Source organism: Triplophysa dalaica, chromosome 4, assembly GCF_015846415.1.
Source record: "Triplophysa dalaica isolate WHDGS20190420 chromosome 4, ASM1584641v1, whole genome shotgun sequence".
Lineage (NCBI taxonomy): Eukaryota > Metazoa > Chordata > Actinopteri > Cypriniformes > Nemacheilidae > Triplophysa > Triplophysa dalaica.
In genome coordinates this window covers 27566966-27581091 of record NC_079545.1, presented here as the reverse complement: position 1 = coordinate 27581091, position 14126 = coordinate 27566966, and the positions used below count along the sequence as shown (strand labels likewise).

The 14126-nt window shown below is 37.8% G+C and overlaps 1 protein-coding gene across 1 annotated transcript; it reads left to right on the top strand.

The window, feature by feature from the left end:
• Nucleotides 1-3096: 3096 nt before the first annotated feature.
• On the top strand, nt 3097-13359 carry ppp1cc (protein phosphatase 1, catalytic subunit, gamma isozyme). The gene is made up of 7 exons (XM_056745874.1): nt 3097-3370; nt 8115-8246; nt 8605-8835; nt 9100-9204; nt 10823-11046; nt 11901-12035; nt 12142-13359. The coding sequence occupies exons 1-7, from the start codon at nt 3316-3318 to the stop codon at nt 12229-12231; spliced, it is 972 nt and encodes a 323-aa protein (XP_056601852.1). The 5' UTR covers nt 3097-3315; the 3' UTR covers nt 12232-13359.
• Nucleotides 13360-14126: the final 767 nt, after the last annotated feature.

The following is a 14126-nucleotide window of genomic DNA, read 5'->3' as shown; positions in this document are numbered from 1 at the left end:
TGATCAATAATTCTCACATCATATGGCTCATATGCAGTGTTGGGTGCTACTACGTAATTAGTTACTGTAATTTAATGACTTTACCCTTGAAAAGTAAAGTAAGGGATTACTCAAAAAAAATCTGTAATTGAATTACAGTCACTTCATATGTCATTGAACTAAACCTAAAACTGTGTAAAATGTTCAATAGTGGAAATGATATAAAAATTATAATGTTTGTTTTAATTAATCCTTCACACATTTGTATAATTTAATACATTAAAAATGTATGTAGTTATTTGTTATTTTTTGAATTAATTAAATAGGCTGTACTAATTAATAAAAAGTAATTAACACTTTTTGGAGAGAGTAATCTGTACAGAAATGTGTAGTCCTTATTTATTCATTACTTTTTCAGAGGAACTTTCTTGTTTTGTTGTGGATTCAAAACACTGCTTATTTGTATTCAATTAACACACTGGCTAAAAATCTCAAACTTACAGTTTTAAAATGTGGAAATACTAGGTCATGTCTAGAATTGTGAATTGTCATATTTTCATCAGGTTCTTTTATAATAAAAACAGCCTTTCTAGGAAACCTTCACATGGTTGTTACTTTTTTTTATTGAAGTTACAAAATCAAAAAAATCACACTTGTTCCACACATCAGACGCTCACAGACACACAGACACAAAACATGTGTGTGACGTGTGGTTCATGACCCTCACTCAATGATGCTGATAACAGGTGGCTATTCTTTAGTTTTTTGCAGGGATAAAGTCAAAGCCCTGTGCTGTTATTTCTGTGCGTGGTCTGTAATGTAACACCCACCACACGACTGTATGATCCTGCCATCATTAAGAGCTCCGATGCGACATGAGCCGCCGAGACAGTGTGTGAAATGGGATAGGTTGCTGATTATATCACAACTTCATTGATGTGCACACTTTATAGTATTACATGACATTTTTACAAATCCAAATCACACTGCACTGCTCTAATGCCACACATTATGTGTATGTCCTTTGAATCGAAATGTCCGGCATCACTTGCTCAATGCTTTACTGTTCAAACATTTCTCATTTAATTTACTCAAATCAAGATTATTTTTCCTGATACTTATATGAAACAACTGAGTAAAAATATTGTCCTCTGAGCCAAAGCACGGTGTGCTTTTACTTTTATTATCAATGAATGCTCTGATTCTTCGTGCCAGATGACAGGTGGGATATCCCACAGATTTAAATTGGAGGAGGGATCAGAATATCATTCAGGGAGGGACAACTGCTCCTGTTTTTCATGGCTCACTCATCTAATCCAGAGACTAGTGTTGGTGCTGTTCGTAATACACTGAAGCTGAAGAGTGATGGGCTGTAAGATGCTGTGCTTTACTCTCATTAAACCATTTAAACACCTGGATATAAAAGAGAACTACAAAATAATACATTAAAGGAAGGCTCATATTTAAAACAGGCTGAAAAAATCTGTCAGTGGAACTATTTACATACAGATACATTATACTTTCAAAAGTGACTTATACACTATAGTAGAACTTCAAAAAACGTAAATAGTAAAAACTGCACAAAGTTACATTATATTATATCACCATTTATCACTTAACACCACATGATTTGCTTGAACAATGGCATTTACATTTCTTCTCTTTTTATTTAAGACAACTAGGACAGAATCTTTTTAAAGTCCCCGTGAACCGGATGTTGCGATAGTTTTTACTTCCGTATTCGGACGCATTTCCGTGTGAAAAGGAATTTCCAAGGAGATAATTAGTGGGCGTGTCTCGCGTTTTATTTACTGCGAAATGATTGGATGTAAAAAAACAGCTGTTGCATTTTGAAAAGAAACTAGCATCAGACTTACTATTGATGGGGAGGAGTTGACGGATGCTCCGCCCAAGCCGTCTAAACACGTCATTTTAGATGGATCGTCATTTCAGGGCGGAAGTGCATTTTCACATTTTAACTGAAGATTATGAGGGGACATACATTTTAAAAAGAAAATGACACACATTGATAAGTTATTTACTATAAACGCTGCAATATTTCATAAAAAATGGGAATTGTAATGTTTAATTCACTGGGACTTTTTTTTTAAAGAATTTTAAAGGAAATATGGAAATGGCACTACAATAGTAAACCATATAAACTGTATATATATATATATATATATATATATGTTTAAATATGTGACTTTTATTTTAGACTATAATTTTCAATCGGATTAATCATCCTGCAGTTGTTATAATTTAACCAGACAACACACAAAATACATGTCAATGAAATTCATCTGTTGTGTAACTGTATTGAATTTCTTGAAATTCAGATTATGTCTATTCCGTTCCTTCCATCCGACATCCACACGCTGTTGTTACTTTACGTCAAACTCAGTAATTCAAAGAAACGTTTTGACAGCGAGTCACTGCAGGTGGCCGGACACAAACACTAGAGGGCGCCCCAGTTTCACCCTGTGAGCAAACTGGAGAGAAATAATGAAATAATACATAAAGTGGTCATTAAAAACATGGGGCACGGTTTGGTTATGTGGGACAGCTCTCTTCTGTCTATATAAACAGTTGGTATTAACTTATAAACTAAATTGGTCAGATCTCAACAGAACAATGTTAAGCACAGTAACAGTGGCAGTTCACTTCGTCTCAGTCGACGTGTGAGGTTATTGATCCATCAATACCATCGTTGTTTGTAATAAAGCTCAACTTTTTTGCACGGTTAAAAAAAGTAACCCCAATGTTGTTTGTTGTGGTTTATTGTGACCCTGTCCATGTTATGCAATTGATGTCAACATGATGCTAATGAAATGTGTAAAGAAAACGTTTCCTAAGACATGTTGAAATACGACGTCCAACATGTTATCTTAAACTTTTAGTCACTATCGACACCTTATTCGTATTAGGGTTGCTTTTAGATTTTCTGCAAATTTTGTGTGCGTGTTTTGACGCTTTATCAATTGTATGCAAAGAACTTAAAAACTGAAAGGAAACGTTAAAATCATGAACGCTTCCTCTTTATTTCCCCGCCCTATTTTCGCCAGTCGCCCAGCTGCGCGGTATTTATCCGCGGGCCTGTTTCAGCCCCACAGCTGCTCTACCGCCGCCTCTGCGTGTGTATCCTTCCGCAGAGCCGGTGCGTCACAGCCGCAACACGCGCATCTGACGGCCCGCCACAATCCCGGATTTCACATCCACTGTCGGGCGGTCTATCCGAGTTTGTGTTAATAAATCACTTTATTGTTCTTATAAGAGTTTCGTCTGTCGTGTCCGGGGCGGTTTAGGCGTCGGTGTTTGTGTTATATACGGCTCGCCATGGCTGACATCGACAAGCTCAACATAGACAGCATCATCCAGCGCCTGCTCGAGGGTGAGTTCAAACGTCAAACAGCGACACAATTATTTTACAAATCGGAGAAATAATATCATGACTATTGTTTTAATTACATATGCATATTTATCTGTGTATTGTAGTTGTCTGACTCACGTGTATGACTGCTGAGGCGAATTAGCAGAGCTAGCATTAGCTCTTATTTTTTACATGTCCAGTGGGTTTTACCTCAAAATCTTGCTAGTTCCCTACATAGACATCACATATAACTTTGTGTTTAAATATTAGATTATGTTGAGCGTTCTAGTTCTGGCAATATTCATTTGGAGCGTTCCCTAGGTAGACAACACTATGTGGTTCCAAGTCGCATCAGAACTGTATGAGGGTGCTCAAAACACAAATATATAGACGTGCCCTATATGTGTGGCCATCAGAGGAACACTATTTTATATTTGTTTTGAATGGACCGTGTTTTTTACAGGGTGACGTCATTAACAGAGTTCCCTTACTGGAAGTTGACTTAATATTGCATTCATTTTCAGTCCACCTGCATAACAGGCATGAACTTTTATAAACGAGTTTAGTAGTAACGAATGTTAAATAAAAATGAAATTTCTATTTGAGGTACATTTGTCATATTTGTATTTTGTATGACATAATTGTACATAAGGATAACATGTTTTGTTCTCGGGGGATTAGTCGTATTCATGTAAACAAACAATGAATTTGGTAAATACTGCTTTATTTATTTTAATGAGAATATACAGTATGAATTTGGTATCGTCGTATTGGTCTTTGTCAATATACTGTATAGTGGCGGTCAAAGGTGATTTTCATAATCATGTCTTGTCATAGTTCACTTGTCGAAAGGACATTGACACCTTGAATCATCTTCAGATATGTTTACAGGAACAGCTGAAATAGATTGAATCATCATCAACATTCAACCATTTATCACATTACATCATTAGTTGTTTAACAGTAATGTTTATTAGAAATATTCATGTCACTCAAGTGTGTAATGGACAAACCTTGTGTTTTAATTGTGCTGACAGCAGACTGAGATGATGTATTTTTGTATGCAAATCCCGGAAGTAATTTCGCATTTTTGAATTTCCGTGTCCATCGCACTAATGTCCTTGAGTTCTTCGAATGTGTTTTTGGTAAATCGCCTGAAATAAGATCTGTGGCTAAACCTCTGAGTATTTTCACGTTTTATTCTATGACATTAAACACGCCAATTAAAACCCACTTGTGATTTTTTGAAGACCTTATTGTGTCTTAAGAACTGCGGTTGCCTAAAGCGACTACTTCCTTTGGCAGGGACGTTAGACATCATCGCGCATGTAAAGCTCACAAATAATGCAACATGGGCACAAGTCGCTTACATCGTAGTTGTGGATTCATTCACAGAGTAATAAGGAGGCTCGGTGGTGGTGATGTTGATTTAGAGCGACCATATGTGTAGTCTGTTTAGCTTTTTACTTCTGACGATTGTATTACGGCTACAAGTAACAAATGTGGTGTGACCTTGTAAAGATTTTCTTGATAGAAAAAACGTGTAAGTGTCACTACCCTTTGTTGAACACAGAACTTATTTTTTTTGTGATTTAACAAAAGTCTATGGGAAAAATACCTAGTGTTTCGGTCGAGGGAACCTGTGCGCTGCTAACTTCTGTTGTGGCATACAAAAAACCGTCATCTCTTTGGCTCCCTATTGCCTTTGAATGGTTTATAAATGTCATATTGAGGTGTGTACATTTAGGATGAAAATCGTCATTGTTGTTACTTTTTACGTCTTCTTTAAAGTGGTTTACTTTGCAGAATTCTTGTTATTCCCTTATTAAACATCTTGTCTTTTTGTCTGAACGTTTTTAATATTTTGAAATTTTCTTCACATTAACGTCTGTGTGCTTCACCTTGAAGCGGGTTGTTTTAATGTCTAAGAGCTATTTATTGAACAATCTTTGTAAATTCTTCAGGAAAAATGTGAAGAGGCAACAAACGCTAAAACACCTGGAGACGTAATCCGCTATCGTTGTTTTATTTTGGCCTGGAATCATCCACACTGACATGTAAAGCAACCAACCACCCTTCTGAATGTTTTATCTTGTGGAAGACGTCTTATCACTAATTCATATCAAGTTTACTTGCAAACAAATATTTTACTTCAAGTGCTCATTGAACTGACCTAGTCTCGCAAATAAAAGATATAAAATAAAACATCATATACAGCTAATCTAATGTGTTGTTTAAGCTTGAAACTGGTGTTTTGGTGTATTGTGTGTCCTTTTAAAAGAGGAGAATTGTGTGAAATTCTCTTAATTTCTCTCCTCCAGCAGAGCTCTGTTTGAACAAACAGAATGTTTTAATAATAAACGTTTTGCAGAAGAGCTGTTTTGAGTTTACTCTGCGTTTAGAAACAGGGTTTTGAGGCCAGACACATTTTTTTCATATGGGTTGATCTCACGATACGCTATACACCTCCCAGCGTTTCTTAGAAACCTCTCCCTGTTCTTTTCCATCCCATCAGAGTTTAGATGCACTTTGAGTATTGCTATACAGCCTAGAAACCTGGCGGGGGTGTGAGGCTGTGCTGGTATTAATACGGCTGTTCTCTTGGCAGTTTCTGTTCTGTTGCTGTTATGTAAACGCACACCAGGAACAGACTCGTATAGGCTGTGTATAGTCACAACCCATAGTCATGTGTGTCAAGTTTTGGGTGTTTTCACATTCGTGAATGGAAAGTTTATTATAGTTTAAACTTTTTATAATCCTCTGGTTGTGTCTGTCAGAGTTTCGCTTGAATAGATGGAGTGTTATGTGTACTGTATGATGTACAGTGACTCGCCCGGGCGTTAAAGATGGGGTAACATCTGCCATTTCATGCATTATGACTTACACTGTAAAATGTGCTGGCTTCTCATGCTTAACATGGTCAACTTGTTAAGAAATGATTTGGACGTACAACGTATTCTGCACTTGATACACTCCCGCAGCACTCCAAGTTGTTTCGGAATTTTTTTATAATGTTTCGTAACAATAATGTAAACACGAAGGGATAATATGATGATGTGTTTTAGTTCCGCCCCCCCTGCCCGCCTCCAGCAGCTCGCCTTTTTCCGAAAATAATCGTACAGCTGTATCTGTCTCAAATAAATTAGATCAAACTAAATACTCTTTGAAGATACGAAGTATGCAATACTACTGTATAGTTACTCAAGAATAATATGACATTTGCAGAAACTGCGTAGTGTTACCTCCATCTTTAAACTCATGACAGATACTTGTGCCAAATAATGCGATATTCAATATGCGATACGATATTTCTTTTTCTAAAATCCATTTAAACAATTTTAAAATAAATGGAAAAAATAATCAGTTTTATTTACTTATTTTTTAAATCTCATATAAATGTTTTTGAAACTTTAAGATATTCGTTTAACATTTTGATTTGGTTAAAATGTTCTGTTAGTTAATAAACTGAAATGGGAAGTTTTTTTTCTGATCAGCAATGGTTACATCATCCAAAGTGCTCTATACGTAACGTTTTGAATTTTTGTAATAATTCAGTTACTGAAAGATTTCGCGATATACATTTTTGCGATATGTAGATCATTCAGATATATTGCACAGCCCTCTTGTGTACGCAGTTTTTACACTCGCTAATGTACTTCAAATAAAGTCAAACAGAACTACAACATTCTTTCCAGGTTTCTGTTGTTGCTTTGCTTAAGATTCTACAGTTTGTTTTGCTAATAATGTGCACTGTTCCTGCAAAGCGCTCCGGTCTCATTTTTTCTTCATGCTTATGTAGTTCCAAGTATTTTTTGGCTTATGTTGTGCTGAACTGTGCTGACACGCAAGTGCTTGAGTGCTGTTGTATTTTATAGCAGATATTAATATTTTGATCTGACTTTCACATTAGATTATTTGTACCAAGTTCTGAGAAATTGTAAATGGTTGAATATCCCGATCATGCAGTGATGTGTTTCCAGTAGGCGATGTATGGAGTATTAAAATTGTTGCGCAACACGTTGTGTTTTTTATGCGAGTTTGCTGATGAAAGAAGGTGTTGTTTGGAATGTGTGTCTCATTCCAGAGAGTTTGTGGGTGCTGTTTTTGTGTTATTCTTCTTGTTTATATCACAGTTTACAGCTGATATGTACAGTACCCAGCAGAAGGATTCCAGAGCTGCAGTATTGGGCTGCTTTCCTATGTGCCAGTTGCTCAAAACAAGTGTTAAAAATAGAAATGGCGGGCAGCAACAGGCCAGCTGAGTGCACAGGCTGTTTTGACTGTTCCCTTGAGCTCCTGCAAAATAAAACTGAGACGGAGAGATGGAAGCGGCAGGCAGGACTCTGGGGGCTGGAGAGGATGGGAAAGGGGATCCGGCTTGATCTGATCTGCTTTAAACATTAGACTTGAATCCTGTAGATCTCTCTGATCCTTCTCAAGTAGGCCACATCTGCAGACAGAAGATGACTTGAGTAATGCAAACCTACTTCACTGGCGTTCTAGTACATCATCAAAAGCTCTGGTGGAGAAATCTGTGTCTGCACATTACATTTGTACAGATTGTATGTCATTAAGAGATTAATTGTGTAATAAAGAATGTACTGAGCATGAATGCATGTTTGTTCTTTTGAAATGTGGTTCATTGTTTAACCGCCCCAGTGTCAAGAACATCATTTTAGTTTCGTAACTACGATCTGCGATCCGGGTTTGTTTCTCCCTTTTCATATTTGTTTTGTTGACGGTGTGTTTGTTTGTGCGATTGCAGTCAGGGGATCGAAGCCCGGAAAGAACGTTCAGCTTCAAGAGAACGAAATCCGTGGCTTGTGTCTGAAATCCAGAGAAATCTTCCTCAGTCAGCCCATCCTACTGGAGCTGGAGGCGCCGCTGAAGGTCTGCGGTGAGACAAGCACACAAACACACACCAAACTGGTACTGTATCAACCATTAAACTCACACTATGGGTTAGACTTTCAACTTATGAGTGAATGAACACACATTCACTTACATCACTGAACCTCTTCAATTAAAATGACAAAACACATCATATTTAACTGTGTCCCACATTTTTCTTTGGAGTTTGATAATTAATTTAGCATTATTTCATTGAATGTGTCTTCACAAGGGCTTTATACCCGAGTCCATGGAGATTTGGTAAATCGATTCCATGACAGTGTCATCCTGAAATAACCTTACATGCAGATGATGATGATGATGATATGATCAGAACATCAACTGAGACGCTCTCATCACCACAGGTGATATCCACGGGCAGTACTACGATCTGCTCCGGCTCTTTGAGTATGGAGGATACCCACCTGAGAGCAACTACCTGTTCCTCGGCGACTACGTGGACCGCGGCAAACAGTCTCTGGAAACCATCTGTCTGCTGCTGGCGTACAAGATCAAATACCCCGAGAACTTCTTCCTGTTGAGAGGGAATCACGAGTGTGCCTCCATCAATCGCATCTATGGCTTTTATGATGAGTGTGAGTATGAACGGTGGATTAGTCATGTGGACGTTTTCATAATATTGTAGTACAGCAGGATTTAGTACAGAACAGAAATGTTTGTTCTGTCCAGAATTCATTATTGAGAGCCATTGCTGTGTGTGTGAGAGAAAGAGAAAGAGAGAGAGGCAGGCGGAGCCGAGGTTGAAATGTGTATTTTTAGCACAGACCTCTCTCTATATTCATTGACACTGCAATGTCTTAAACTCTGTTCTGTGGTGTGTGTGTTTGTTTGCTGTTCAGGCAGGAGACGCTACAACATTAAGCTCTGGAAGACCTTCACAGACTGTTTCAACTGTCTGCCCATCGCCGCCATTGTGGACGAGAAGATCTTTTGTTGTCATGGAGGTGGGTGTGGCTCAGTTTGGTGACCACAGGTCCGTTCCAAGCCTTTACGGGCTCTAAGCAGAATTTTTCCTGGGGGGGTGCCACTGGTACAATTGACTATTGTCGATGTTTGATTATTTGAACGCACACTTCAAACCTAACACACCCGATTCTATCGGTTGTAGCGGTGTTTGGGATGGAGGAATTTCATAAAAACAAAAAGACATGAACCTTGCATTTATTATTTTATTTTCACCGCAATCTATAGACACCCTTCTAAGGGGCGATTCGCATTTCGCGTCTAAAACCACGCTGAAAGCACAAGCTGCGCCGCTTTCTCTAGTCAAATGACCCGCTGTGCATGCGCGTCACTCTGGAAAGTTGAGCTATTTCCATCTCGATGTGGCCCCGACGCGCCTAGAAAAATGTGGATTTGCTGCGTGTCTACATTTAAAATAACTCAGCCTTTGAGGATGATTTAATCTTTTTTATTCATTTACTGTATTTACTTGATAGACATTAAATTAATTTACAGTATGCACACAATTATTCTTAACCTTATCTCTAATGCAACGCTGAATTGACAGAAAATTATAAATTACATGAATCGCATAGATTACATAATCCACAGCTAGCCATGTGCTAAAGGGTTTTCATGCACGACGTAGAGGCTTCCATGGTCTGCCAAGTTAAAGCTGTTATTGATGTTTACAGTGTCACTTTTAGATCAAACAGGTGAAAATAACTGTTATTTTCAAATGTAATCAAACTTACTGGAGTTACCCGTGCGTTAAAGGATTTTCAATGCACATCTTCCAGCCAATTAGAATCCAGTATATAAACCGACCACTGTTTAAGTATTTTTTTATCTAAATCAGCATTTTGACGTTTGTATCAGTGAATACAGTCGGATCTTCAACCTTTCTATCGTGAAACACTTAACAGTTGTCAATAATTAAAAGTTTTTATTCACTAACAGTATGACGTGTGTGGCACAGCACTCAACTTTAAAACTGAAGTGTCTTGCTGAACTACAGCTGAAGACGTCACTGCTCGCCCCAGTAACTCCCGCTTCATTTTGTTTGATTGACCATCTCACTTCTTCGATGTTTTGCGCTTATTTCGACACACACCACAGAAAAAATAGTAGGTACAGCCTTGCGTAAGCAAATGGATGTGTGTTGTGAATATCACAAAAAAGACTCATTTCTTCTGTAATTTTGTATTTATTACACTTCCATATCAGCGCTATTAGTCAAACTGTGACGTCAAACTGGACTAAGGAAAAGCCGTATTATTTGTTTAAGGTCACACCCAGTGCATCATTTCTATAGATGTGTGCCCTTTATGAGCTGCTTTTATTAACCGTGTTGATCTGATAATTATGCAATTGAAAGCGATAACACTGGGATTACAGACGTGCGGTGCAAATTAGGATTAATGATTAACAGGATTACGTGTAGCAAGAGTTAGGAATGACCAATGTTCTAGACAAAGAGAATGTCAAATATCAACATTAAATGATGATTGTCTTCATTTACTCTAAAAACAAATGATCTCCACTTTTGTTAAGAAGGGAGATTGTCCTGCACTTCCCATCAAACGTGACATATGAACTTTTCTGTGCGGTGTTCTGCAGGCTTGTCTCCAGACCTGCAGTCCATGGAGCAGATCAGAAGAATCATGAGACCCACAGATGTTCCAGATCAGGGTCTCTTGTGTGATCTGCTGTGGTCGGATCCAGATAAAGATGTGCTGGGCTGGGGTGAGAACGACAGGGGCGTGTCCTTCACGTTTGGAGCTGAAGTGGTAGCCAAATTCCTCCACAAACATGACCTGGATCTCATCTGCCGGGCCCATCAGGTGACTTCCTCACATTCAGACTAAACCCAGTTTCAGATCACTCGAACCCATGAGACTCGGTGAGCTAGAATAATCCCCCGCATGAACCAGACTTCAATCTTATAGAGACATAGATGAAGCGTTACTCACATCTACCTTCTCACATTTCATGAAAGTTTAAGAAAGCTGAAAATGCTTAGAGTCAGGCTGGTTCATGCAGAGTCTGCATGTTTAAGATGACGTCTTTGACATTGAGACTTCTGCATTTCTGTGTGAAGAGCGGGTCTGATCCTCACAGCAGCTGTGTGTTCTGTTCCTATAGTTACAAACACTAAACACTCTCTGTGTTCACTCTGCCGCTGCAGTGTTGTGTAAGATTATTGTGTCTCTAATATTAGATAGGCTGAAATCTGGTGTTGCTGGGAAGCTGTAAATGTAATAAATTAACAACAGATTCATGAGGGCCAAAGTATCATCATTTGGACTTTATTCCTGCGTGATGAGTTTAGAAGTGTTTTCTGTAAACTTGATAAGGTCAGTCATAGAAACAGACGCTCTGGTGTTCGGGTGTATTACGGGTTTGGCCACTAGGTGGCCTGCTTGCTTCATCATATAAATGAATGGGCATCTAGAGAAAATAAATCAGGATTTTTTTAGGTCAAACATTTTCTGTGATGTAGTACACGGTCATCCATGTGTCCAAACATTGAGATCGAGATGTAACCCATGGTCTATGTTTCTCTCTAGCTCTACCCTTCGTCCTGATTATTGTTTCTCAAGCTCAGTTCGAATAGGATTGTGCTAGCAACAGGTCATGGGTTTGATCTCCACGGTGAAAAAAAGCATTGAATGTATAAGTGTAAATTGTCATGTAGGTGGTGGAAGACGGCTACGAGTTCTTTGCTAAGAGGCAGCTGGTGACCCTGTTCTCAGCACCAAACTACTGCGGAGAGTTTGATAACGCCGGAGCCATGATGAGCGTGGACGAGACCCTCATGTGTTCTTTCCAGGTGCACAGCCGTCTTTACTTTACTCACCCCTTCTGCTCACTGTTGTATATATTCAACATAATCACTAAATCCAAAATATATGTACTATTATATTCACTTTCTCAAGATTTTGAAACCAGCTGAGAAGAAGAAACCAAACTCCAGTCGCCCAGTGACTCCACCCAGGAACATGGTGACCAAACAGGCCAAGAAATGAGGCGGGACTTCATCATACAGTCTTCATGCGTCACAGCTCGGGAGGCGTGTCCATCTGGCTTCCACTGACTCGGAACTGTTGACTGCGTGTGTTATTTTAATTCTTGTTGTATTTTTCTTCTGTTTACGTCCTTTTTCACCAGCGACACGTGGAGTGAACACTCAGATATTTTTGTTTTGTTTTGTTTTTTTGGAGACAGCAATGGCTTTTATAACCTTAACTACTTCAGGATGACTCATCTTGGTTTAAAGCAAGCTCCGCCCAATGTAACCATGGCAACACCCTTTCCGCGTTTATAAATACAAGGAGAAACTCTGGAGTTTTAAGTTGAATGTTTCACATGATATTCACTCCTAACGGTTCGTTCAGACCACTGTGAACAAACGTAATGTTTTCACTTGATAGTATGAAGTAGATGACACCTAAAACATGTTTGTTCTTTTATCGTTTGAACGTTTTTCTGCTTTTTAGGTTAGTTTGTGTGCCATGAGATTTGTTATTCAGTGCACTCATGTTTTATAATGCTTTTGTCGTTATTGTGTCTTGGAATTCTTTTAAAAGCCGAAAGCAGGATATAACAGTACATGAATGAATGAATGAATGAAATCTGTTTGCAGTATTTGGTGTGTCTGTGAGACATGGAATGAAGGAAATGAAGATTCTTTGAGGTGGTAACCAACTTGATGTTCAGTTTGTATGTCGAAGTTGTTTGTTTTCCTCTTCGTTTTTGACAAGATGCCTTGTATTCTTAAGCATTATGTCTGGTATCAGTTGATTCATGTAACCGGCGATGTGTTTGCGTCGCATTATGGGCATGTTGATTGATTTCTCACAAAAGGACTTTTTTGTTGCATGCATTTAGTATTGGAATAAGACACAGGGCCTTGGCTTTCTCAGGGCATGCGACATTCAGCATGTCTTTAGAATAATGTAACTCCTCATCAGGTATATCACATCAGGAAAACTTTTTTCTTGCAAATTTCTACAGTATTTCATATAAATTCTATGTGTAACCTAAACCCACTGTAAATATACAGGAAATGTTTTGTTCAGTCTTGGCAATAATTCAGTTTTCAAACTATAAATAATTGGTATACTTGCGAAATAAATGGGAGGAGTGAGAATCCACTTGTTGTTTTTGTAATCTTTTTTTATTCATGTTTCAGTCCTCAACAATATTTTCTTTCTCTCAAAATGAAGTAGTTTATAATTTCCTTTCCGAAAACCTACTCCAAAAAGTTTTATTGTGATTGACTGATTCATTGGTGAAACAATTTACACTCAAAAAATGTTGTACATTTTAAAGCTGTGAACTCAATTGATTATTATCATTAAAATTGAGTTCATTTAATTAAGTAAATCTGAATAACTAATTATTTTAAATTTCTGTTCTGAGTTACTCATGATGCGGATGTGATCACTTTAGCCGCAAATTTTACTCCATTTAATCCGTCGATGTTAAATAAAAGGACAATCGGTAGGGATTACTTAATAATTTAAATTGGAAACTGATCATTACAAGTAAATAATCCTCAAATATATATATAAGAATTCACCCAAATATTAAGGGGTATATAAAGTTATAATTAACTGAAAAAAATCATTTTTTTGCTGCTTGTCCAATCTGATTAATTTAATTACATCAACACAGTTTTTTTTTAAATTTGGTGACAACATGATTTCATCATGTCCAGTTATGTAACTTAATCCATTCATGTTAGCACTACATACATGATTTGTGTTGTGTTAACATATAATTCTTACAACTAGGCAGAGGATTTATATTTCCCAGCATGCTTTGCCTTAGACTGCATTTAAAGAGTTTATTTTATTGAGTGTTGTTTTATGTGTTTGTCAGTAAAGAAATACACTTGTTACTGTTTAATGTTCATTTA